This window comes from Tilletiopsis washingtonensis, assembly GCF_003144115.1.
Source record: "Tilletiopsis washingtonensis strain MCA 4186 unplaced genomic scaffold FA09scaffold_7, whole genome shotgun sequence".
NCBI lineage: Eukaryota > Fungi > Basidiomycota > Exobasidiomycetes > Entylomatales > Tilletiopsis > Tilletiopsis washingtonensis.
This window is the reverse complement of record NW_020312004.1, coordinates 95757-116069: the sequence shown is the minus strand read 5'-3', so window position 1 is coordinate 116069 and position 20313 is coordinate 95757. Positions and strand designations below refer to the sequence as shown.

The 20313-nt window shown below is 69.3% G+C and overlaps 7 protein-coding genes across 7 annotated transcripts in view; 4 read left to right on the top strand and 3 right to left on the bottom strand.

Moving 5' to 3' along the window:
* Nucleotides 1-33: 33 nt before the first annotated feature.
* FA09DRAFT_356216 (hypothetical protein) lies at nucleotides 34-627 on the top strand (the record flags this gene model as incomplete). The annotated part of the gene is made up of 1 exon (XM_025744854.1): nucleotides 34-627. A coding segment is annotated over one exon (594 nt), but the record flags the coding sequence as incomplete, so codon positions are not given.
* A 294-nt stretch (nucleotides 628-921) lies between these two features.
* Nucleotides 922-2235, top strand: FA09DRAFT_237894 (hypothetical protein). The gene has a single exon (XM_025739627.1). It carries the CDS (start codon nucleotides 1167-1169, stop codon nucleotides 2049-2051), a length of 885 nt encoding a protein of 294 aa, XP_025599276.1. The 5' UTR covers nucleotides 922-1166; the 3' UTR covers nucleotides 2052-2235.
* Nucleotides 1761-3367, bottom strand: FA09DRAFT_328958 (thioredoxin-like protein). The gene is made up of 4 exons (XM_025741978.1): nucleotides 2955-3367; nucleotides 2748-2887; nucleotides 2595-2675; nucleotides 1761-2252 (listed from the first exon to the last, which is right to left on the bottom strand). Exons 1-4 carry the CDS (start codon nucleotides 3116-3118, stop codon nucleotides 2074-2076), a joined length of 564 nt encoding a protein of 187 aa, XP_025599275.1. The 5' UTR covers nucleotides 3119-3367; the 3' UTR covers nucleotides 1761-2073.
* A 420-nt stretch (nucleotides 3368-3787) lies between these two features.
* FA09DRAFT_345576 (hypothetical protein) lies at nucleotides 3788-13980 on the top strand (the record flags this gene model as incomplete). Its single annotated transcript, XM_025744700.1, has 5 exons — nucleotides 3788-6688; nucleotides 6748-9428; nucleotides 9482-11756; nucleotides 11814-11909; nucleotides 11962-13980. The coding sequence occupies exons 1-5, from the start codon at nucleotides 3896-3898 to the stop codon at nucleotides 13978-13980; spliced, it is 9864 nt and encodes a 3287-aa protein (XP_025599274.1). The 5' UTR covers nucleotides 3788-3895.
* A 270-nt stretch (nucleotides 13981-14250) lies between these two features.
* FA09DRAFT_359605 (hypothetical protein) lies at nucleotides 14251-16188 on the bottom strand (the record flags this gene model as incomplete). Its single annotated transcript, XM_025745134.1, has 3 exons — nucleotides 15588-16188; nucleotides 14793-15408; nucleotides 14251-14456 (listed from the first exon to the last, which is right to left on the bottom strand). The coding sequence occupies exons 1-3, from the start codon at nucleotides 16011-16013 to the stop codon at nucleotides 14251-14253; spliced, it is 1248 nt and encodes a 415-aa protein (XP_025599273.1). The 5' UTR covers nucleotides 16014-16188.
* An 810-nt stretch (nucleotides 16189-16998) lies between these two features.
* Nucleotides 16999-19170, top strand: FA09DRAFT_342876 (RNA-binding domain-containing protein). The gene is made up of 3 exons (XM_025744562.1): nucleotides 16999-17334; nucleotides 17421-17947; nucleotides 18101-19170. Exons 1-3 carry the CDS (start codon nucleotides 17137-17139, stop codon nucleotides 18768-18770), a joined length of 1395 nt encoding a protein of 464 aa, XP_025599272.1. The 5' UTR covers nucleotides 16999-17136; the 3' UTR covers nucleotides 18771-19170.
* Nucleotides 19171-19899: 729 nt separating this feature from the next.
* The window catches only part of FA09DRAFT_316978 (V-type ATPase), a gene marked incomplete at both ends in the record, with an annotated part of 2424 nt that continues 2010 nt past the window's right edge, over nucleotides 19900-20313 (bottom strand). The window contains 2 exons of the mRNA XM_025740864.1: nucleotides 19900-20092; nucleotides 20281-20297. Of these exons, the coding sequence (XP_025599271.1) occupies nucleotides 19900-20092; nucleotides 20281-20297 (210 nt within the window). The remainder of the gene's footprint in view (nucleotides 20093-20280; nucleotides 20298-20313) is intronic.

The window sequence follows — 20313 nt, the reverse complement described above, 5'->3', positions numbered from 1 at the left end:
CCCCACGCTGCGAGAAGGAAGCAAAACTGTACCGCTCGTTCTCAGGTGAGTCAGCCTCTTTCACTTTGCGACGTTGAGGCTGAACGCCGCCGGCTTGATCTTGCTCATGCGCATCGCGTGCGCGCTGCTGCCGACGACCTGCTTCTTCACGGGCGCAGCGTCAGTGCCGAGCTGGATGCGCACGCGCTGCGTGCGCTGCTTCTCGGCGAGCACGGCGTCCAGCTTGGCCGCCACGGCCGCACGTCTGGCCTCCTCTGCCGCACGGCGCACGGCCGCCAGCTTCTCTGCCTTTGCCGCCTTGCGCGCCTCGATGGCCTGCACTGCCGCACGCTCCGCCTCGCGGCGCTGCTCCTCCAGCGCCGCCGCCTCGGCGTGCTCCGCCCGCGCCAGCGCCAGCGCATCGCGGCGCCAGTGCAGCGCCTTCGTCACCACGACGGCCTCGCCAAAGTTCTCGGCGTGCGCGTGGCGCGGCGCAGAGGCGAAGAGCGCATCGGCCAGCGCCTCGAGCTCGCGCAGCTCCATCGCCTGCCGCCGCGCCGCCACGGCCGCGGGCGCCATCCACGCCGCCAGGCTCCCCTCGGGGCGCTTCGGCGCCCACAGCTTCTTGGGAGCGGCAGTGCGAGGCATCTTTCTGTGTTTTTGTGAGTGTTTTGTGAGAGGTTTAAGGTCTGTGTAAAGGGGCTGACGACTGCGAGAGACGTAAGCGAGTTCAAAGAACAGAGTGCGGTTAAGCGAGCGTTTTGGGTGTGTGTGCGTGTAAGGCAAACGACGAGGAGGAGGGTACTAGCAGAAGCTTCTTTCAAGCGGGGTGTGAGGGAGAGGAAGAAGTGGCGAGCGAAGGGGGCCGCCGAGAAGGCCCTGCTTATATAGACGTGAGCCGGCGCCATGGGTCCAGGGCACGCCCACGAGCGAGGGCGGCGCACGCAAAGTTCGACATGCACGCGCGCAACGGCCCACGCGCTCGTCGCCGTCGTCGAGGGAGACGAAGGCGTGCCACTCGTCCAGACCGCCTGCTCCTCGCGCGCAAAGCGCATGGGCAGACTCGTCGCTTCTCTGCGCACCTGCTCGTGCCCCTCTCATCGCTCCACGACGTCTAGGAGAGGAGCAAGAGCGATTCGCAGGCTGCGTGTCTGCCACACTGGCGCCGTGCCGCAGCGCGCGCGTGCATGCGGCGCGCGCACGGATCGCCTCTGTCCCGATGCGCGCCCTTTTCGTCGATCCTGCGCCGATCGCTCGAGCGAGGCATACCTCCAGTACGTGGAGCGCATAGCTGGCCTCTGTCCGCACCGAATGGTGCCTCACATGCCCCCTTTCGCGCCCGGGATGATGGAGCGCGCACAGCTTGCGGCGCCGACTTGATCCATCCCATGTCGCGCGCGGCGCGCGCGCCTCGCCAGTGTCGCGCCTCGCGCGGGCACCTCCGCAGTGTCGCGCCTCGCGCGGGCACCTCCGCAGTGTCTGTCCCCGCTTCTCCTCCAACGGCCGGCCCGCATGAGTCCAGGCCGCGGCCGTCCGCCTGCATCGTCCACAGCCGAGCCGGGCGCACGCAACAAGAGGGCACTCGCCAGCTTCGCAAGAGCACAGCCCGACGGTGCTCTGGTGCCCTCGTGCGCGACACGCGCGCTTTCGCCAGATGCCAGCCGACAGCCAGGCCGCTTGGAGCGCGCGCAAGGCTTCGCCAGAGGGCCGCCGACGCGCACCAACGAGACTCGCGCTGTGCCCTGCGCCCCCCGAGCACAGCGCCCAGCAGCGTCGCCAGCTTCGCAAGGAGCGCGCCCGACGTGCTGGCCCCCGCCGTCCTCGTCGCGCCGGCGCCCGAGCCCGCCCCTTCCTATCGGCAGCCTGCTGTGCTCCTCTCCGTTGCGGTCCGCCTACTCTTTGTCTGCTGCACGGCCATCCCGGGCGTGGCGCAAAGACTCACGGATGTACGGGGGTATCTCATTGGCTGTCTTCTTCCCCCATCTGCCCTGCTGTTCCCTTCGCTGCCCCTCTGTCATGCTCTGCCGTTCTCCCTCATGTTTCCCCTCGTCCCGTGCGCCCCTCAACCCTGATCTGCCCCAGTGCGCCCAGCTCTCATTGTGCTGCGCCTGCTGCAGCAGCAGCAGCCGGCGCCGGCGCCGGCGCGGCAGCAGGTGCCGCTGCTGCGGGGGCAGGAGCAGCGGCGGCAGCAGGCGCCTGCGAGGCGCGCAGCTTGCGGTAGTCTGCGGCGCGCGCCACGACGAAGGCCGTGACGTCGTCGTAGGTGCGCTTGCCTGGCGACGACGGAGTGCGAGGCGATGAGAGGCGGCGGCGGAGAGCGAGAGCGGGGAATGAAGAGAGCGAGTAACGAGGAGCGAAGAACAGACGGCGGCGACGGTGGCGCGGAGCACGTCCATTGAAGTGCGTGCCGTGCGATGAGGGCGACGGTCGGCCGTGAGCGATGTGCCGTGTAGTTGTGAATGAAGCATGTCGGAAGATGCGCCGAGGAGCAGAGCGCAGACGCAGGCGAGGATGCGAGAGCGGGAGGGGAGACAGTCAGCGACCGCTGCAACGCTGCATCCGTCTCTCGCGTGTGTGGCGCGGAGCTCAGGGGAGAGGGAGAGGGGAGAACGCACCGCTGTACTGCTCTACCATCTGGCCGTCCGCATAGAGTCTCAGTGCAGGGTAGCCCAGCACCTTCTGCGCCTCGCACAGATCTGTGTCGCGCGCGTCAGTCATGGCGGTGGCGCGCGAAGAAAAAGGGCGAGGGCAAGGGCAAGCCCACGCACCGCCCTGCTCGATGCAGTTGACGCGGCTCATGTGGAAGTCGGAGTCGGTGGCGAGATGCTCCTGCATCTCCAGCACGTCCTGCCAGATGGGCGCAAACTGCTGGCAGTGCGGACAGTAGGGCGAGAAGAACTCGACGAGCCTGTGTAACGCGAGAACGAAGGATGAGCGAGCGAGGGAGAAGGCGAGAAGGAGCATGGTGAACGCACCACATGCCGTGTGAGAGAGAGGGCGTAAAGGTGGCGGAGGTGAGATGCGGCAGATTGGGATTGTGGATGTCGCCGAAGGCGTAGTCGATCGGCGCCGGTGCCGGCGCGGCGAGCGCGAGACTGAGCAGCGCCGTGGCGCCCAGGAGGAGGGCGTTGAGACGCATCGTTGCGGCTGATGTGAGTGGAGAGGAGAGGGAGGAGAGCTGCGAGGGAAGAGAATAAGGAGGGCAGAGAGAGAGAGAGCGCGGGAGCAACGGCTTCAACGGTCGGCGCTCGGCAGTCGGCGGCCGGCGGTGGCGCCAAGGAGCGGCTGTGCTTCGGCCGAAGGGTGAGTGCAGTGGAGGCTGTAGGCTGCAGAGGTGTCTGTCGGCGGAGCAGAGCAGCGAGGGTGATCGAGGCGGTGTAGGTGGTGCTGAGCCACGCCAGGCGCGCTGCCTGGAGCCTCGCTCGACGCCCTCGCGGCGCCGCTCAGCCTCGGCGATGAGCGCTGCTCCCACGCGTCGGGCTCGGCGAGCCGCTTCGGAGCCGAGCGAGGCATGCGCACGTCACGTGCCGCCTGGCCCGCCTGGCCCGCCGCCGCGTCGTGTGGCCGCAGGCGCCGCCTCCCTCTCTCCCCCGAGGCACACGCTCTCCGCCTCTGGACATCTGCCTTGCGGCAGGATACTTCTCGCTCTACCTGAGAAGATATTGAGCACAAACATGTCTGCTTACACCTCTTGCAGAGGCTCGCAGACGGCACGAGAAGCGCACGTGAGGTCACGCCGCGTTGGGAGGCCGCACCACTTTGACCCCTGAGAGCTCCATCAGTCTCGAAGCTCTGAACATAGAATGGTGTTGTTCTCGCAGCCGCACGCACTTGCGCGCGCTGCCCCGGCTCCTCGACCTCGTGTACGTCTCTCTGCACCCTCATCTTCCTTTACAGGCCCCCCGCAAGATCCAAGATGTCCAAGGACAGCGGCGACGATGCCGCCTCGCCTGCTGCCGCAACGGCGCGCGCCGCCTCGTCCAGCCTCTCCTCCTCCTCCTCCGACGGACACAAGCACGGCTTTCTGCCGCCCGTGCTCGGCCGCAGCACTAGCGAAGAGCAAGCGTCGGTCATCGCAGCGGCCGTCGAGTCGCCCGAGGCCGACGCGGAGGCTGATGCCGAGGCAGCCGAGGTGAAGCTCGAGCTGGAGCACCGCAGCGAGACGCTCGACGCTTCGGCCGCCGCTTCTCTCGCCACGCCTGCCTCACCGACGGCGAGCGCCACGAGCCTGTCGTCGCTGCGCCACGATGCCCGGCTCTCGCTCGCCTCGCCCTCGCTCTCGCGCCCACCATCTCCCGCCGCCGACGCCGCGCGCGCCGACAGCGACGCTCCCTCGCGCCCCACCGCCATGCCGCACGCGGCCCCAGAAGCGGCGGCGTCTTCTAGCGCCGCCGCGAGCCAGAGTAGCGGATCGGACGCTCCGCTGCCCGAGGATGGCGCCTGTGCAGCAGCTGCGCCACCGCAGGTGCAGAAGCCACCCGCAGAGCAGGGCCTTGGCGCACCTGAGCAGAGGCGCCAGGCAGCACCTGAGCAGGCGCAGGCGCCCCTCGAGCTCGACTTCGAGGCGGCGCAGCAGGCCCGACCCACGTGCCTCGTCACGTCGCCCCGCGCGCCGGGCGCGGGCGACGCGTCGGGGCGCAGCGCCGGCCGCGTGTTGATGTGTGCGTTGCCGCGCGCCGCGAGCGCCGGCAGCCGCAGCCGCAGTGAAGGGCAAAGCGGCGGTTGCCAACGGCCGCTCGGTGCTGCAACTGCGCCCGAGAACGAGGCGGACGAGCACTCCGCACGTTCGGTGCAGCGAGATGCAGCGGCGGCAAAGGCCGCTGCCGTGGCGCAGCAGGAGCAGCAGGGCGCAGCAGCGGCCGGGAGCCGGGGCGCCGCGTCGGAGGCGCCTCCGCCGGCGCCGCTGCAGCAAGAGGAGGACGGGACGGAGCGTTCTATCTGCGCCGCCGTCGAGGCCTCGAAGCAGCAGCCGCCGACGCTGCGCTCCGAGCGCATCTCGTCGGGCGAGCAGACGGCGCAGTGGCGGCAGCTCGAGCAGGAGCACGAGGCGCGCCATGCGGATGCCGACTTGCTCGCCTCGTCGTCGTCGTCGGCGCCCTGCACGCCTGAGCCTAGTCGCGGTGCTGCAGCCTCCGACACGTCTGCATCTGCGCTGCAGCTCGGCGCCGCTAGCCCTTCTCCTCCTCCTCGCGCTGCTGATGCGTCGGGTGCTGAGCTCGCAGCCTCGGACACAGCAGGAGGAGAAGCAGCAGGACTCGCCACTTCGCTCCTCCCGACGCTGCCTCCACTCAACGTCCACCTCGCTCGCCTTCCCTCTGCGCAGCCCGCGTTCCAGGCCTACTCGTCGCCCACGCTCCCCTTACCTCTACGCCGCAGCTCTTCCCGCCATACCCTGTCACCTGCCATCCTTGCCGCCGTGCGCCACAAGCCGCAAGATACGCTTCCCTCGACGCTGCAACGCAGCAAGACTTGCCTGGACGCCCCGGCGCGCCCTGCTGCGCCCCTACAAGCGAAGCAGCAGCAAGAGCGGCCGGCTTCCTCCTCTCCGCCCTCATCTCCTCCTCCCAGTGAGCCTAGCTCCACGACCGCCAGCACCCTCAGCGCAACGCTCCACACCTTCTCTCGCCCTCCGCCATCCTGCGAGTCGCGCCGCAGCAGCAGCGTCTGCTCGTCGCCGAGCACCTCGACCTGCCTCGACTGGGGCAGTGACGCTGCCTTCATCCCGCGCGCCGCCCGCCTGGCAGCGGCAGCGCCGGCGCCCGAGCCGGAGAAGAGCAGCGGCACCATGCAGCGCCTGCTGCGCAACAAGGGCAAGGAGCCGGTGCGCGCCGACTGGGAGGCCTTGCCGCCCGGCAGTCCGTCGCCCAGCAAGCGCCACGCCGACGCCGCTGCTCCCGCTGGGGAAAGCAGCAGCGGCCTTGGCGGCGGCGCGGGCAAGCTGGCGCGCCCGCGCAGCTGGATCGCAGGCATGGCGGGCATGCTGCCTTCGTCCTCGTCGTCGCAGTCGCTCGTAGGTCTGCCGTCCGCTGCGCCGCCCGCGGCGCCCTCGCGCTTCGCCCGTGTGCGCGGCAAGTCCGTCGGCGCCGCGGCGGCATGGGCGGCGGCGAGCACGCCGGACCTGCACGCCGCGCCGGGCGGCCCAGACGAGCAAGCCGCGGCGGAGCCGGAGCGCCGCTTGCGTCCGCCTCCCATCTCCCAGCTCGTCCTTGCGCCGCACGCCACGTCCGATCGCGCAGCGGCACTGGCGGCGCTGCGAGATGTAGAGGTGCTTGCTGCGGTGGATGCGCAGCACCATCAGCGCGAGCTGCCAGCGCGAGATGCACGCCATCGACTGCGCTCCATTTCGAGGGCAACGGCGGCGAGATCGGTGCCCATTCTCGGCCGGCACGACGCAGATGATGACGACGAAGACGCAGTGGCACCGCACGTCGTCGCCCCGCCCGCGCTACGCAGTGCACTGAAGCCCAGCGGCCCTGCCCACCTCGTGCGGGATGCGCAGCCTGGCCCACTGCTGGTGCGCAACCTCGACACTGCGCCGCGCGGCAGCATCACGCCGGCGCTGCGGCACGACGATCCGAAGCTGCGCATGACAAACCCGTGGAAGCGCATGGAGTGGGGCGCGGCTGAGAAGGAGGACGCGCCTGAGCCGCTGCAGCCCATGCGAGGCCTGGTCGACGCGAAGGACGAAGAGGAGCGAGTGGAGCACGGGGTGAGTCTCGCTGTCGAGGGCCATCTTTGCGGCGCTGATGAGCTCCACTCCGTGTGCAGATCGCGGCCGATCGGCAAGCTGGCACAAGCAGTGCAGCGGAGAATGCCGTGCTGGACATGCTCGAGGCCATGAACTCGACCGTCGACACGTTCGACAAGCCAAGCACGCTCTTGCGCCTTGCGCCTCCCTCTGCGTCGCCCACGCGCTCGCAACGTCTGGACTCGGCAGGCAGTCGCTCAAGTGTCTCAACGACGGACAGCACTTGTCCACCCGCGCCCGCCTCAGCCACGCTCAGCCCCACGCGCCGCTCCGTGCGTGCGTTCGCCGAGGCCTTCGAGCAGCAGAGCGGGACAGGTGTGCCTTCGCCGCCGCTCAACGGTGGTGGCAGACCCGCGTCAAAGCGCAGCCATTCGAGCTTCTCCGGCGCCTCGAGCGACTCGGCACGCAGCAGCGTGCGGCGGACGGTGCACGAGCTGCAGAGCCGCGACGACGCCGCCTCTGCGGCAAGCCATGCTACTGCTGCCCTGCGTGCGCCGCACGTGCGAGGCGGCAGCGTCAGCTCCGGCACGGCAACGTCGTTCCGCTCCGCCAACAGCTCGCCGCCCAAGGCATCGGACACTGCCACGCCCGCTGAGACGCTGTTGGGTTCTGCGCCGCGCCCTCGTCCGCCGGCGCGTCAGCGTCTGCACGAGGTCAGTGCCTCCAAGATCGCCAGCTGCAGCACCGGTTCGTCATGGCCGCGGCCTCGCACAAGGGCCCAGAGCCTCGTGCCCCAAGCTGCCGATGGCTCCGACGACCGGCGCTCTCCATTGCGCTCGCCTGGCGAGAGCAGCTTCACGGTGTCGTCGCAGGCGCAGAGCTCGTTGCTGTGGGGCAGCGGCAAGCCGACGCCGGACTCGCCTTCGACCATCGCTACTTCGCCGGAGCTGCCGTCGAGCCGAGTCGGTGCCTTTGGTAACCGCGGCACAGGCGACGGCAAGCACAGCGCCACCTTTCCGCCGCTCCTGCGTCGCCTGCAGACGGACATGACGGCTGCTACGTCGCTCAGCTCCGGCACAAGCCATGCCAGCAAAGCCACTCAGGAGGCGGTTGAGACCAACGAGACCGCCTCGTCGTTGACGCAAGAGCGGCGACGCAGCGAGGCGGTGGGCTCGACGCGCACCACCTCGGTGCTTTCTGCTGCTTCTTCAAGCTCACAGCCGAACCTGACACGCCTTGCGAGCCAGTCAACGGCCAGCGCCGCGAGCTCTCGTTGTTCGCCGCTGCGCAAGAGGGAGGCGAGCTCGGAGAACCCCGCCTCGCCCAGCAGCGTCAGCTTCGCGCCGTCGGCCATCTCCAAGGACGCCGTCGCCGACACCCCGTCTGCAACGCTCTTCCAGACGCCGCCGGCTCGCCTGCGCCTGGGCTCCACGGCCGAAGAGGGCTTCTCGCCGGCGCTGCTCAAGACGCCCTCGCCGACCAAGGCCAAAGACCTGATCCGCTTCTTCGAGCAAGGCCAGAGCCCCGCATCGCCCCGCACGCCGCGCGACGACGCGCCCGCCACGCCGGCGTCTGCCATTGCGCATCGTTTCCGCACCGCACTGGCCGCGTCGAACAGCAATGCGTCGATCAGCGCCGACGCGACGGCAGACGAGCTGTGCACGCCGCCGAAGCTGCTGTTCCGCCTGCCGGCCGAGGCCATCGCCGGCAGCACCGAGGCAGACCCCGTAGCGCTCAAGCATGCCGCCATTGCGCGTGCTCGGCCGCGCATGCAGCGCTCGCGCCTCGGCGTGCTCGCCGGAGCGGCGGCAGGCTCCGATGCCGACGACGAGAATGCGCCTCCCGACCCGGACTTCTCGCCCTCCGGGCCCTCGCCGCGCAGAGTGTCGGGTCTGCGCAAGACGAGCCGCCGCACTTCGTCGTCGCATGACCTGTCGCCCCTGCGAGATGCGCCTTCGACGTCTCCGCTGCGCCGCGAGCGTGCCTCGGCGCCGCCTCCGGGAGGCATTGGCGAGCCGCTCAGCGATGCAGCTGCACACACGGAGCCGAGCCCCACTCGGCGTCTCGGCGGCTTCAAGAGCAGCGTGCGCAACATTGTCTCGGCGTTCTCCAACAAAGGCAGCTCGGGCGCCGACGGAGGTGCAGGAAGTGCTGCGCAATGCCACTCTTGGGCCGGAGGCGACGCTGGCGGCGGCAGACCGCCATCGGCCTGGCGCGAGTGGAGCCACGAGCATCCGGGCATCTCGCGGCAGGACACGACGGGCACACATGCAACGGCCAAGACAGACGACGAAGGCAGCGTCACGACGGCGCTGACGATGGGCACCATTGCCTCGTACCGCCGGCGCTCCGAGACGGGCGACTTGCCGCTCGACACGCGCGGCGCGCTGGAGCTGATCAGCGAGGCGCAGCAGCGCATCCCGCCGCTGCGCCAGGGCCCGCTGTACTACTTCAACGTGCACAGCCGCGTGGCGCACTGGCAGCGCGCACAAGCCGTGCTGCTGCCGACGGCGCTGGCCCTCAGCTGGATCCCCGCCGGCGGAGGGCGCGAGAACATCGTCCTCGACCTGCGCGCCTGTCGCGAGGTGCACTCGGTGCCCGGCCCACTGCATCCGAGCAGCCTGCGCGACGCAGGAGCCATCGCTGCGCGGCAGCAGGACCTCATGGTCATCAGCTCATTCCAGCTCATCTTTGACGACGGCGTCGAGCGCTTGGCCGTCGACACTGCCACGGACCGTGTGCACTGGGTCAGCTCGCTGTGGTGAGTTTGTTGCGTGGTTGATGCCTGCCGCCCAGGCTGACAATTGCGTTCAGGGACGCGCTCGGTCTCGCGAGGGACGAGGCTCCTCAACAGAGCATCTCTCCTGCCGAGCAAGCCACACCAGCCTCCGTCACGCAGGCTGTGCAACTCCTCAGCGAGCAGAGCAAGCCCTCGCAGCGCGTGCGCCGCAAGCCGGTGTCTACCATCACGGAGGTCAGCTCAGAGCAGACGGCGGGCCATCAGACGACTCTGTCGCGCGAGCGGCCGCTCTCGGACAACAACACGGCCGGCGGCGCCACGATTGAGCGCATCGGCGCCGTGTGGAAGAGCGAACTCTCGTCGGACAAGAGCGAGCGAGGTGTGCCTACGATTGCCGCAGCGCTGGCTACTGGCCCGCCGGTGCCTCCGAAAGAAGGCCGCCATGCCGCCTCTCGTCTCGCCAAGGCTTCGGGTCGTGGACGCCTGGCAGAGGCATCTCAGCCACTCGCGTCGAAGGTCACTTCTGTCTCTCCCGGTGACGCGGCCCGCTCGCAGCCCGCGTCGCTCGAGGATGTCAATGCCTCTGTCGGTCGCCCGTCACGGCCTCGCACGCTCACGGGCTCGACGTTGCAGGCACAGTCTGACGCAGACGGCCTCTCGCAAGACAAGGCCGACTCCGAGCGCAGCCACGATCCATATGCGGCAGGCTCGACGTTCACACCCAGCGAACACTACGATGACTTCGGCCCGCAGTCACCGCCCAGCGACTTCACGTGGTCCTACAGCGATGCCGGGCGCGAGCTTGTGCCGAGCGATTCGGCGAGCCAGCGGCCGCCACGCAGCGACTACGAGGGTTCGGAGCGCCATTACTCGGTGCGCGGTGCGGGTGGCTCCGCAGAGGATGCGGCAGCTGCGCATGCTGCCGCCCTCCGGCTGCAGGCCGAGACCGCTGCCTCACCATCGGACGAAGATCAGACGTCCGAGGAACGAGCTGTGACGCCTCCGGATGCATCAACGCCTGCGCAGGCCGTTCGCGAGTCGGCAGACGTCGTGCTTGCAGAATACACGGCGCATCTGCTCGACACGGTGATCGAGGAGACGCAGTCGCAGGCACAGAGCTTCGCGGGTCGCTCGCGAGCTACGACGCGTCGCTCGTCGGGCATGCGCTCCGCCTTCATCGCCGGCGAGATCCAAGAGGAAGAGGAGCTTCGCACGCCATCTCCGCGCAAGCACGCACGCTCCGTGAAGAGCCAAGCTTCGTCATCTGGCCAGACGACCGGCAGTGTGGGCTCACAGGACGTCGCACGGCTGCTGGAGTACCTCGAGACACAGCAGACGGAGCGGCAGGCGCGCGATGCAGTGCTCGAGGAGCAGATCCGAGGCTTTCAAGATGCCATCACGAGCCTGCAGCGCAAGGAGACTGGCTCATCGAAGCGTAGTGCCCGCCGCAGCAGCACAACGTCGACGGGCGAGGCGAGCCTGCGCTCGGCTGCACGTGACGCTGAGCTCGCCGCCGTGCAGGAGAAGCTGGACCGCGTGCTGAACCTCGTTGGCAACGTCTTCGAGGGGCAGGCGAGGCTCGAGCGTGAGGCCAAGGAGCGCGACACGACTGTGCTGGCGACGCCATCGGTCGTCGCCTCTCCTCCGCCGCAGGACCTCTCGCGCATCGAGGACACGCTGCAGACGCTGCTGAAGCGCATGCAAACCCCGGACGTGAGCTCGCTATCGGGAGCGGCCTCCAGCTCGTCTCTGCGCGGCGGTCTGCCCGCCGTGCTGGACCCGGCCAACCGCGCCCGCTTCCTCGAGCGCGGCAACGTCAACATGCGCGAGATGAGCTCGCGGGACCGCGCCATTCTCGCCGATCGCCTGGTCGGCAGAGTCACTCGCGGACGCTCCAGCGCACCGGCTGCCGTCGAGGCGGATGCCACGCCGCGGTCGTTCGTCAGCCAGTGGACTCGCACCGTCGCTTCGCCTGGCCTGGCAGACCTCGGCACGCCTGGCATGTCTGCTTCCATCTCGGACTCCGACCTGCTCACGCTCGACGACCGCATCCCGCCGCGCAGCTGGATCTCGGCTGAAGGCGTGCCCTGTCCTCCGCCGAACACCGACAATGCCTCGCTGCTCTCGCGCGACGGCGGCTCGCGGCCGTCGCGGGATCTCTTCTTCGGCGTGCCCGGCAGCTCCTCGCGCGCTGCTCCTCGCGCTGCGTTCGCGCCCGACGCAAGTCCAGTCAGCCTCGACATGGAGGCGGAAGTGCGCCGACGCCGCGGACGCCATCCCGAGACGGCAGTGCACGGCGGCGGCTTCTTCACGCCTCGCACGGCAAGCGGCGCGCCACAGGCTCCCGAGGTGCGTCTTGTGTGGTCTGCAGCAGCGCTGCATCTGCTCACCTTTCCCCGCCCGTAGAAGGACGGACCGGTGCTGCGCCTGGCGCGCCAACGCAATGCCTCCGACTCGACTGATCACACCGGCCTCGGTCTCTCCCTGCCGGACAGCTCCAAGGTGAGTGTCACGAATAGCCAGAGTCGTGTGGACGCTGATCTTTCGGCTCCAGGTCGTCGGACGTGACAAGGTCGGAGCGGCCGGTGCAGCGCGCCCGGGCGACGATCCTGACGGCACACCACGTCCGCCACCGACGCCCAGCACACCAAGTGCCGAGCTCTCCGCCGTGCTGCAGGCGATCAAGGACAACGAAGAGGCGCGCACGGCGCAGCAGAAGCAGTCTGCCGACATTGCGCGCTACCTCAACGAGCTCAACTCGTGGCTCGAGCGCGACGTCGTCGACCGCTCCAAGGAGTGGCGCACGCTCGTCACGGGCGTCACGCAGCTGCACGAGGAGCTGGCACAGCTCAAGGGCGGCGGCGTCGGCATGCCGGCCGCAGCGGTGGCAGGCGCGATGCTCGCCGGCGACCAGGCGCATGCGGATGGCCAGCGACCGGCAAGCGCTGCGAGAGGCTCGCGGCCGCTCCCCACGCCGGGCGCCGAGCATTTCGCAGGTCCGCCGACGTCGCTGATGCCCGCCGGCCGCGTGGCGCCGCCGCCGCCCGGTGCGCCTCCGGGCAAGGGCGTGCAATTTGCTGAGCCTGGCGGCGGCGTAGCGGCGGGCCTCATCAATGCGCTGCCCATCTCGCCGCCCAAGGGCAAGCCGGGCACGCGCACGTGGCACGCACAGCCCTCGCCGGGCGCGCTGCGCAACCAGGATGTCTGGGCGACGTCGGGCTCGCAGCCCAAGGTGGACAAGGCGGCGCTGAAGCGGGCCAAGCGGCGCAAGTCGCTCTCGCGCATGAAGCGCTTCGCCGCCGCGGCCGGCGGAGCGGCGCTGGTGCACGTGGCGCTGGCGGAGTGGGAGAAGCACAAGGCCGAGCAGCGCAACGAGGGCAAGCCGGAGGAAGGCGCCGCAAAGCCCGACGCCAGCGGCAAGTACCCCGAGCGTGTCGAGGTGCCGGACCACATGGTCGCCGAGCTCAAGGAGGCGGCGGCCAAGGGCGATGAGCACCAGCTGCGCGAGATCGTCAAGAAGGCCGCCGAGGTCGGTGCAGGCGGCGCGGCCGTGGCCAAGATCGCAGAGCACTTCAAGCAGAGCGACACGGCAGACGAGGCGACCGACGGCAGCGACGACGACTCGGACGACACGCTGGCGCCGTCCGACATGACGGCGCGCGTGCAGGGCGACGCCACGTCCGAGGCGCGCCGCAGCAAGCGCAGCAAGGGCTCGGCCAGCTCGGCCGGCTCCGCAGCGGGCGCCGCGGCGGGCGGCGGGGCACTGGCGCTGGCCGTCGAGGAGATCCTCAAGCACCTGCTCGAGAAGAAGGAGGAGGAGCAGCGGCGTCTCGACGAGGTGGCCCGGCGCGAAGCAGCGCGAGACGAGGCGCTGCGTGCGGCCGAGGCGGAGCGCGACGAGCGAGTGCTGACGCTGCGCGAGCGCGAGCGCAACGAGCTCGTCGAGCTCATCATGAGCAAGCTGGATGCCGAGAAGAGCAGCCAGCTGCAGACGGCGGCGCAGGCGGCGGCGACGACGGACGAGTCGCTCAAGGCGCTGGCCAACGACCTGCTGCGCACCACGTCGGAGCAGAACGGGCGCCTCGTCGAGGCGGTGCACGCCGCCAGCCGCGAGATGCTGCGCACCAACGTCGAGACGCACGCCGAGGAGCTCAAGCGCGTCCTCTCGCAGCAGGTCGCCGGCATGTTCGAGGACGTGGGCAAGATCCGCGAGGCCAAGCGCGCGCTCGAGCTCGAGATTGCCGACCTCTTCATGCTCAAGAGCCGCCACCTCGGCGGCGTGATGCCGGTGGCGGCCATGCCCATGCCGTACCCGACGCCGAGCGTCCTGCCGGCCTCGCCGCCCGCCTCCGTCACGTCGAGCGTGGGCAAGAAGGCGGCCAAGGAGAGCGGGCGCGGCGCACTGCCGACGCCCGCGGCGCAGGTGCCGTGGGCCATGCCCGTGCCGATGCCCGTGCCCATGGACTACGGCCCTGCGGCCGGCGCAGGCGGCGGCGGCGAGCCTCCGAAGCCGGCCAAGCGCGACTGGCTCTCGCCGCTCTCCTTTGACTTCTCGCCGCACCCGCGCAAGTGATGCCTCGTCTGAGCCCGCACCCACCCATCTATCTATCGACCCAGTCCCCATCCCACAGGCGCGGCGCAAGCCCTGCAGCCTCTTCCGAAGAGCTCATTATCTAATTGTACAACACCTCCCAGACGCGAATTGAGTCTAGAGCCGAGCGAACGTAGTGTGACGATGCGGTGCTGTTGCTGCGAGAGATCCATCGCGACGGGGGTACGAGGTGTCTGGCTCGCGGAGGCAGAGCACGACTCCGTGCAGCGAGCGAACGCAGGAGGGGCGGCATCACGCAATGATGGCGCCGTCCTTGTCGCACTTGAAGAGGCCGTAGCAGCACTCCGAGTCCTGCAGCTGCACGCCCTCATGCTGCTGTTGTTGCGCAGGCGGCGGCGGAGAGGCAGGCCGCATGGACGGCAGCGTCGGCATGTGATGCGCGAAGCCAGCCGTATGTGGCGGCGGTGGCAGCTCGAGAGGCGGCGATGCATGCGATGCTGCGGATGCAAGAGAAGGATGGCAGGGAGATTGCTCGATCGGCACGCCGCAGCACCCGCCGGCTTTCTTGGCCGCCGCAGGCGGAGGCGGCATGGCTGCTGCACCGTATGCATGTGGCGAAGAAGAGTGGAGCGGCAGCATGCGCTCCTCCTCGCTTGTTCGTCCGAGATGCGCTGAGAGAGGAGGCGGAGGAGCACCGCCAGCGCCCGTCCACGCATAGCCGGGCTGATACGGCTGCGGCGCTCGAGGGCTGCCGGCGAATGCGCTGTGTGCACTATGCGCACTGGGCGAACGTGCCCGTCGTGTCTCCCTTGGCGTGGTGCTCCCTCCGCCACCGCCGTCGGATGTGCCGCCGGGCGAAGGCACGTCGTGATGTGCGCCGCTGTGGCTGTAGCTGGGCGACGCAGCCTCGCGCGTCGAGGCGAGCAGCATGCTGGCGCGGCCGACGGGTGTGTGCGCAGGACGCGCGTAGGGGTGCGAGGCGTCGCGCGAGCTGCTGGTGGTGCGAGAGGGCCCGGCGTGGCTTGGCGGACTGGCGGCGCCGGCAGGAGGAGGATAGGGCGAGCGCGCTTGGGCTGCGGCCGTCGAGCAAGGTCCAGGACTGGCGTAGCCTGCAGCCGAGCTGAGGCCGCCGCCGCCGTTCTGCTGCACGCCTCGAGGCGACGGCAACAGCGGCGCCGGGCCCCAGCGCTTCAGCGTCTCTGCCAGTTCATGCTGTGCGACTCCTGTGCCTGCGCCGCCTGCGCCGCTTCCTCCGCTCGTCGAGGGCGCCAGAGGGGGCCGCAGCGCAGGCATCGGCGAAAAGTGTGGCGCAGCAGCAGCAGCAGCCGCGCCCATCGCCTCGTCGGCGTGTGCGCGAATGGCATCGCCGCGGCCCAGCGCGCCGCGCAGCTGCGTCATGGCCGAGGCGAGCGTGGCGAGGTGGAAGTCGACGGTCGACATGGCAGTGTGCTGGCCATGGTGTAAGAGAGTGTCAGCGTGGCACTTTCACACGCCGAGCGCAGACGTAGCCCACACGAGCGGGCAGAGGCACATGGCCGCATCGCCGGCAGAAGCACAAGACCGAACGGTCTCTATCTGTCTGTCACGCCGCTCGCCGCCTGCTGGCCTCATCTCCGAGCACCACTCACAATCTCCTCGTGGTTCCTCTTGGCCGCCCAGCAGCCCTCGCAGAACGGCCTCTCCCTGTCTCGCTGCTGCTGCGGTGGTGCTGCGCCCGCCGCGCCTGCCTGGCGCTTCTCCCACTCCTCGGGCGCCTCCGTCGAGCTCGGCGCCGTCGTGTCACTGCTGCTCTTGCCGCGCTGTCCGCCTTTTGCGCTGCCACTGGCCGAGCTGCTGCTGCCCTCGCTGCTCTCGCCCTCCTCCTTCTTGCCCTCTGCGTCGCGCCTCTGCGGTGCGCGTCCCGCCGCGCGCAGGGCCGCATTCTCGGCCTCGAGGCGCTCCACGGCCTCCTCGAGCGAGCGCAGATGCGCGGCCTTGCGCTCGCGGAAGGCACGCTGCGTCAGCAGCTGGCGCGACGGCTCGAGCGAGAGGTTGGGACGCCGGCCGCGCGTCATGGCGGCGAGGCAGGCGAGGAGAGAGAGGCGGGCGAGTGGAGAGTGGCGCGCGCCGAAGTGCACGTGCCGAGGCGAGGTGTGCAGCTGGTGTAGCGGAGGGAAGAGACAGACGAGACGGAGAGCGTGCTGGAGAAGCAGGTGGTGGTGGCTGGACGACAAGCTGCTCCAGCAGACGAGCTCAGCGTGGCGGCACGCAGCCTGCTCATCTGACAGTTTCGATCGAGATCGGGCTCGGAGCCGCTCTTATCCACGTGCGCCCCGCCGTGCGCGGCGGTTACGCCGACGCCGGTCCAGGCCTTCAGTCGAGTGCTCTTCCGAGTCAGACTCATCAGAGGCTGCATCGTCCGACCTCAGATGTGACGGACGCATAATCAAGACAGCCTGTGCTTCATCCTCAAGGAAGAAAGCAGCAGCGTCGTTGCACGCAAGCACTCAGCCTCTCTTCCTGAGCATGTCGCCAGGCCGGCGCGGGTCAGCGGCCGATGTCGCGCGTGTCTCTGCACGAGTCACAGCTCTGCTGCGCCAACAAGCGCCTCTTACGGTCGCTGTTCCGGACGTGCTTTCGGGTGCAGTTGACCGGCCTTCGGCGCTGCTGTCTCCGCTCGCCTTCGGCGCTGCAAGATGAAGCATGGCGGGAAGAGGGCGCCTCGAGCGCGTGCCTGCAAGGCGGAGGAAGCGCCGCGGCTTGGCGCACACTGCTGCCGTGCCCACGTCACTTTCTGTAGTCAGACCCCAGGGCGCACTACAACTGCACTTTGAAGCTCTCCCCCCCGGGACCCGGGACACGCGCGTGCACGTGATGCCAGAATTCTGTGATTTTTGCGTCGAGCCGAGGCCGCGCAGAGCGGCCGAGATGCTCATGCGCCGAGGGCACACTGGCGCCGTGCCCGAGGTGGATGAGAAGTCGCGGCTGCCGCTGCTTCGGGCCAGTCGCCACGCCGGGCCCAGACATAGAGGAGCAGCACGCAGGAGCAGCGCAGAGGAAGATGAGGCGCAGCCAAGAAGCTCCAGCCAGCGCCATCCACGCCTGCCTCTGCACCACACGCACCGGAGCCAGACGCACTTCTCATCCGGCCCACCTTTCCCCCCCATTTCCTCTCCCTACCACCCACCCTCCTCCGCAATGGGCAAGAAGAGCGCCGCAAAGGCCGCACCGGCCGCCGCCGCACCCGCCCCCGTCGCGGCCGCACCCGCCGCCGCGCCCGTCAACGGCAAGAAGGAGAAGAAGAGCAAGAAGGCCAAGAAGGAGCCCACGCCGCCGCCCGTCGTCGAGAGCAGCGAGAGCAGCGACGACAGCAGCGACGACGACAGCAGCGACGAGGTGCGTTGCTTGCGCGCGCAGATGTGCCCTGCGCGCAGAGAGCATGGCCCGGGCATGCCCAGTACTCACACACTTGCTGCCTGCAGGAGCCGTCCAAGGCCGACGCCGTCAAGCCCGCCGCCGCCGCCGCGCCCGCGGCCGCCTCGAGCGACTCGGACTCGGACTCGGACTCGAGCGACGACGAGGCCGCGCCTGCTGCCGCTGCTCCGGCCACGAACGGCGCCGCCGCGGCCGACTCGGACGACAGCGACGACTCGGACGACAGCTCGGACGAGGAGGAGGCCGCGCCGGCCACCAACGGCGCCGCCGCCGCTGCCGCCGCCGAGGACTCGGACGACTCGTCGGACGACTCGTCCTCCGACGACGAGGAGGCGGCCGCGCCGGCTGCCGACAGCAAGAAGCGCAAGGCCGCCGACGACAGCTTCGTGGCCAAGAAGGCACAGACGGTCGAGGCTGCGCCGGCGGGCGGCGACGACGAGGCGCCGAAGCAGGTCTGGGTCGGCCAGCTCTCGTGGAACGTCGACAACGAGTGGCTGCAGAGCGAGTTTGAGAGCTACGGCGAGATTGTCAGCGCGCGCGTCGTCATGGACCGCGACAGCGGCAAGTCGCGCGGGTGAGTGCTGCCTGCGGGCCAGAGGATGGGCGGCGCGCGAGAGGTGCGCGCACTTTTCGCGCGTCGCCTCTTGCGCGCGCTGTCCATTTGCTCGCGCGTGCGCGCAAGTCATCGCACTGTACAGTCTTGCTGACCCCTTTCCCCTCCCCTCAGCTTCGGCTTCGTCGAGTTCAGCACCGCCGACGCCGCCAAGGCCGCGTTCGAGGGCGCCCAGGGCAAGGAGGTGGACGGCCGAGCCATCAAGGTGGACCTGCAGGCGGCGCGCGCGCCGCGGGATCAGGCGGCGTCGCGCGCCAAGAAGTTCGGCGACGAGCGCAGTGCGCCGAGCCTGACGCTCTTCGTCGGCGGCCTGGCCTTTTCGCTGTCCGAGGACCAGATCTGGGAGGCGTTTGGCGAGCACGGCGAGGTGACGCGCGTGACGCTGCCCAAGGACCCCGAGACGGAACGGCCCAAGGGCTTCGGCTACGTCGAGTTTGCGCAGCAGGAGAGCGCCACCAAGGCCCTCGAGGCGCTCGCGGGCGCCGAGCTCGGCGGCCGTGCCATCCGCCTCGACTACGCGCCGCCGCGCGACCAGAACGGCGGCGGAGGACGCGGCGGCGGCCGCGGCGGCCGTGGCGGAGGCCGTGGCGGCTTCGGCGGCGACCGTGGTGGCCGGGGCGGAGGTCGTGGCGGCGGTCGTGGCGGCTTCAGCCGCGGCGGCGGCTGGGGCGACCGTGGCGGCCGTGGCGGCGGTGGTGGCCGCGGCGGCAGCCGTGGTGGCTACAACGCCGCTCGCTCGGGCGGCATCCAGGGCTTCGCCGGCAACAAGACGACGTTCGACTAAGCCGCTTCGCCCCCCCTCCCCCCCCCACGCAATGCCCTTAGATCTCTTCTGCCACTCTTTTCTTCCACTTGCCGCATACTCTCTCCACGTCGTGCCCACCTTCAGTCCGTGACTTTAATCCGATCGATCCTGTGCATCACACACACCAACTATCTCAAAAGCTCCAAGCTGCCGCTGCCGAAGGCGGCAGGCTTGGACGCACCATCTCCCTCCTCTTGGTCATCGACTCGACTCGACTCGACTCGGTCTCGGCTCTCTCTGTTCCATATCTGCGTCTGCGTCACGAACCATCCACACACTTCCTCTCTCTCTCTCTCTTTCTCCTCGCATCCCCTTCACGTCCCCCCCTGCGCGCCTTGTGCCAATCTGGGACGTACTCATGTGCAAATGAAGCGCTTCTCTCTTCTGCCTCGCCTCGACTGCGCCCGTGTGTGCCCGCTGTCCGGCTGCTGGTGAGGCATACGCCGCCGCCGCGGCGCGCTGGAGCAGGCTCTACTTCTAGGCGCCGACGTTCTGGCTCGCTCTTACGCCGCACCGCGCCTCGCTGGGGGCGCGCCAACCCTCTTGCCTCGCTCACTCAGGCAGCGCATTCTGACTATGACGGGGCTGAGATGAGGCAAGCCATGTGCAGCCTCCGCAGCCCCGCAGGAACATCGCGCGTCGTGCGTCGTGGTCGTGGTCGTGGGCGCGATGATTCGAGCCGCCTCCGGCTCGGCACGCGGCGGGCTCGCAAACGTCTCGAGAGAGAGAGGCCCGAGCGCGAGGGCATCAGAGTCGAGTGAGGGGGCAGGCGCGCACTGAAAAGGCTGGCATAGCAACCAAGACGCCGCGCCGCGCTGCTTCTGGCGCGCAGCAGGGCGCCACACTCGGAGTAGACTACGAAGTGTGAGCAGCGCGCGCCAGATCGCCCTTCTCATTCGGCTGTTTGCAACACGAGAAACAAGCACGGCCACCGCCCCCCGAGTAACACCCCCTTCAGCACGCAAGTGCGCTCGCATGAATGGTGTCAAAATGTCAAGGGAACGGGCACGAGCGCCAATCGTGTGTCGTGGGGGGGGGGGGGGAATGTATGGAAACAAAAGCGTCGTCTCTCTCTCTCTCCTCTCTCTCTCTCGCCGGCTCGCCGGACCTAGAAAATCACATCCTCGTCCTTGCCGCCTCCGAGCATGTCTCCTCCTGCTCCCTTCTTCTTGCCCTCCGCCTCGCCCGATCCCTCGTCGACCGCCTCGCCACGCATCGCCGCCGCGCGCCGCTCCGTCTCGGCGCGCTCCGCGTTGCGCTTCTTCTTGCCCTGCACCTTTTTCAGCCGGAAAAACTCCTCGCTGAGCGTGGCGTGCGTGGCGTGGCGTGCGAGGCGGCGGGGGGCGGACGGGGGGATGGGAGTTGGGGACGTCAGGCGAAGGCGAGAAAGGAGGGAGCGCAAAAGCGAGGACGGGTGCAGGGAGAGAGAAGGCGTCAGTGTGAAAAAGCGAGGGCACATCATGCGTAGAGAGGGAGAGAGAAGACGCACCGATCCATCTCGTCGAGCTCCGAGGAAATGTAC

Excerpts from the sequence above, each read along its gene's own strand:
- FA09DRAFT_237894 (XM_025739627.1), top strand. The coding sequence starts at position 1,167 with ATGCGGCGCGCGCACGGATCGCCTCTGTCCCGATGCGCGCCCTTTTCG.
- FA09DRAFT_328958 (XM_025741978.1), bottom strand. The coding sequence starts at position 3,118 with ATGCGTCTCAACGCCCTCCTCCTGGGCGCCACGGCGCTGCTCAGTCTC. Across the intron at positions 2,676-2,747 it reads CAACTGCATCGAGCAGGGCG|ATCTGTGCGAGGCGCAGAAG; the intron begins GTGCGTGGGCTT and ends CGCGCGACACAG. Across the intron at positions 2,253-2,594 it reads GATGGTAGAGCAGTACAGCG|GCAAGCGCACCTACGACGAC; the intron begins GTGCGTTCTCCC and ends CGTCGTCGCCAG.
- FA09DRAFT_342876 (XM_025744562.1), top strand. The coding sequence starts at position 17,137 with ATGGGCAAGAAGAGCGCCGCAAAGGCCGCACCGGCCGCCGCCGCACCC. Across the intron at positions 17,335-17,420 it reads ACGACGACAGCAGCGACGAG|GAGCCGTCCAAGGCCGACGC; the intron begins GTGCGTTGCTTG and ends TGCTGCCTGCAG. Across the intron at positions 17,948-18,100 it reads GACAGCGGCAAGTCGCGCGG|CTTCGGCTTCGTCGAGTTCA; the intron begins GTGAGTGCTGCC and ends CCCTCCCCTCAG.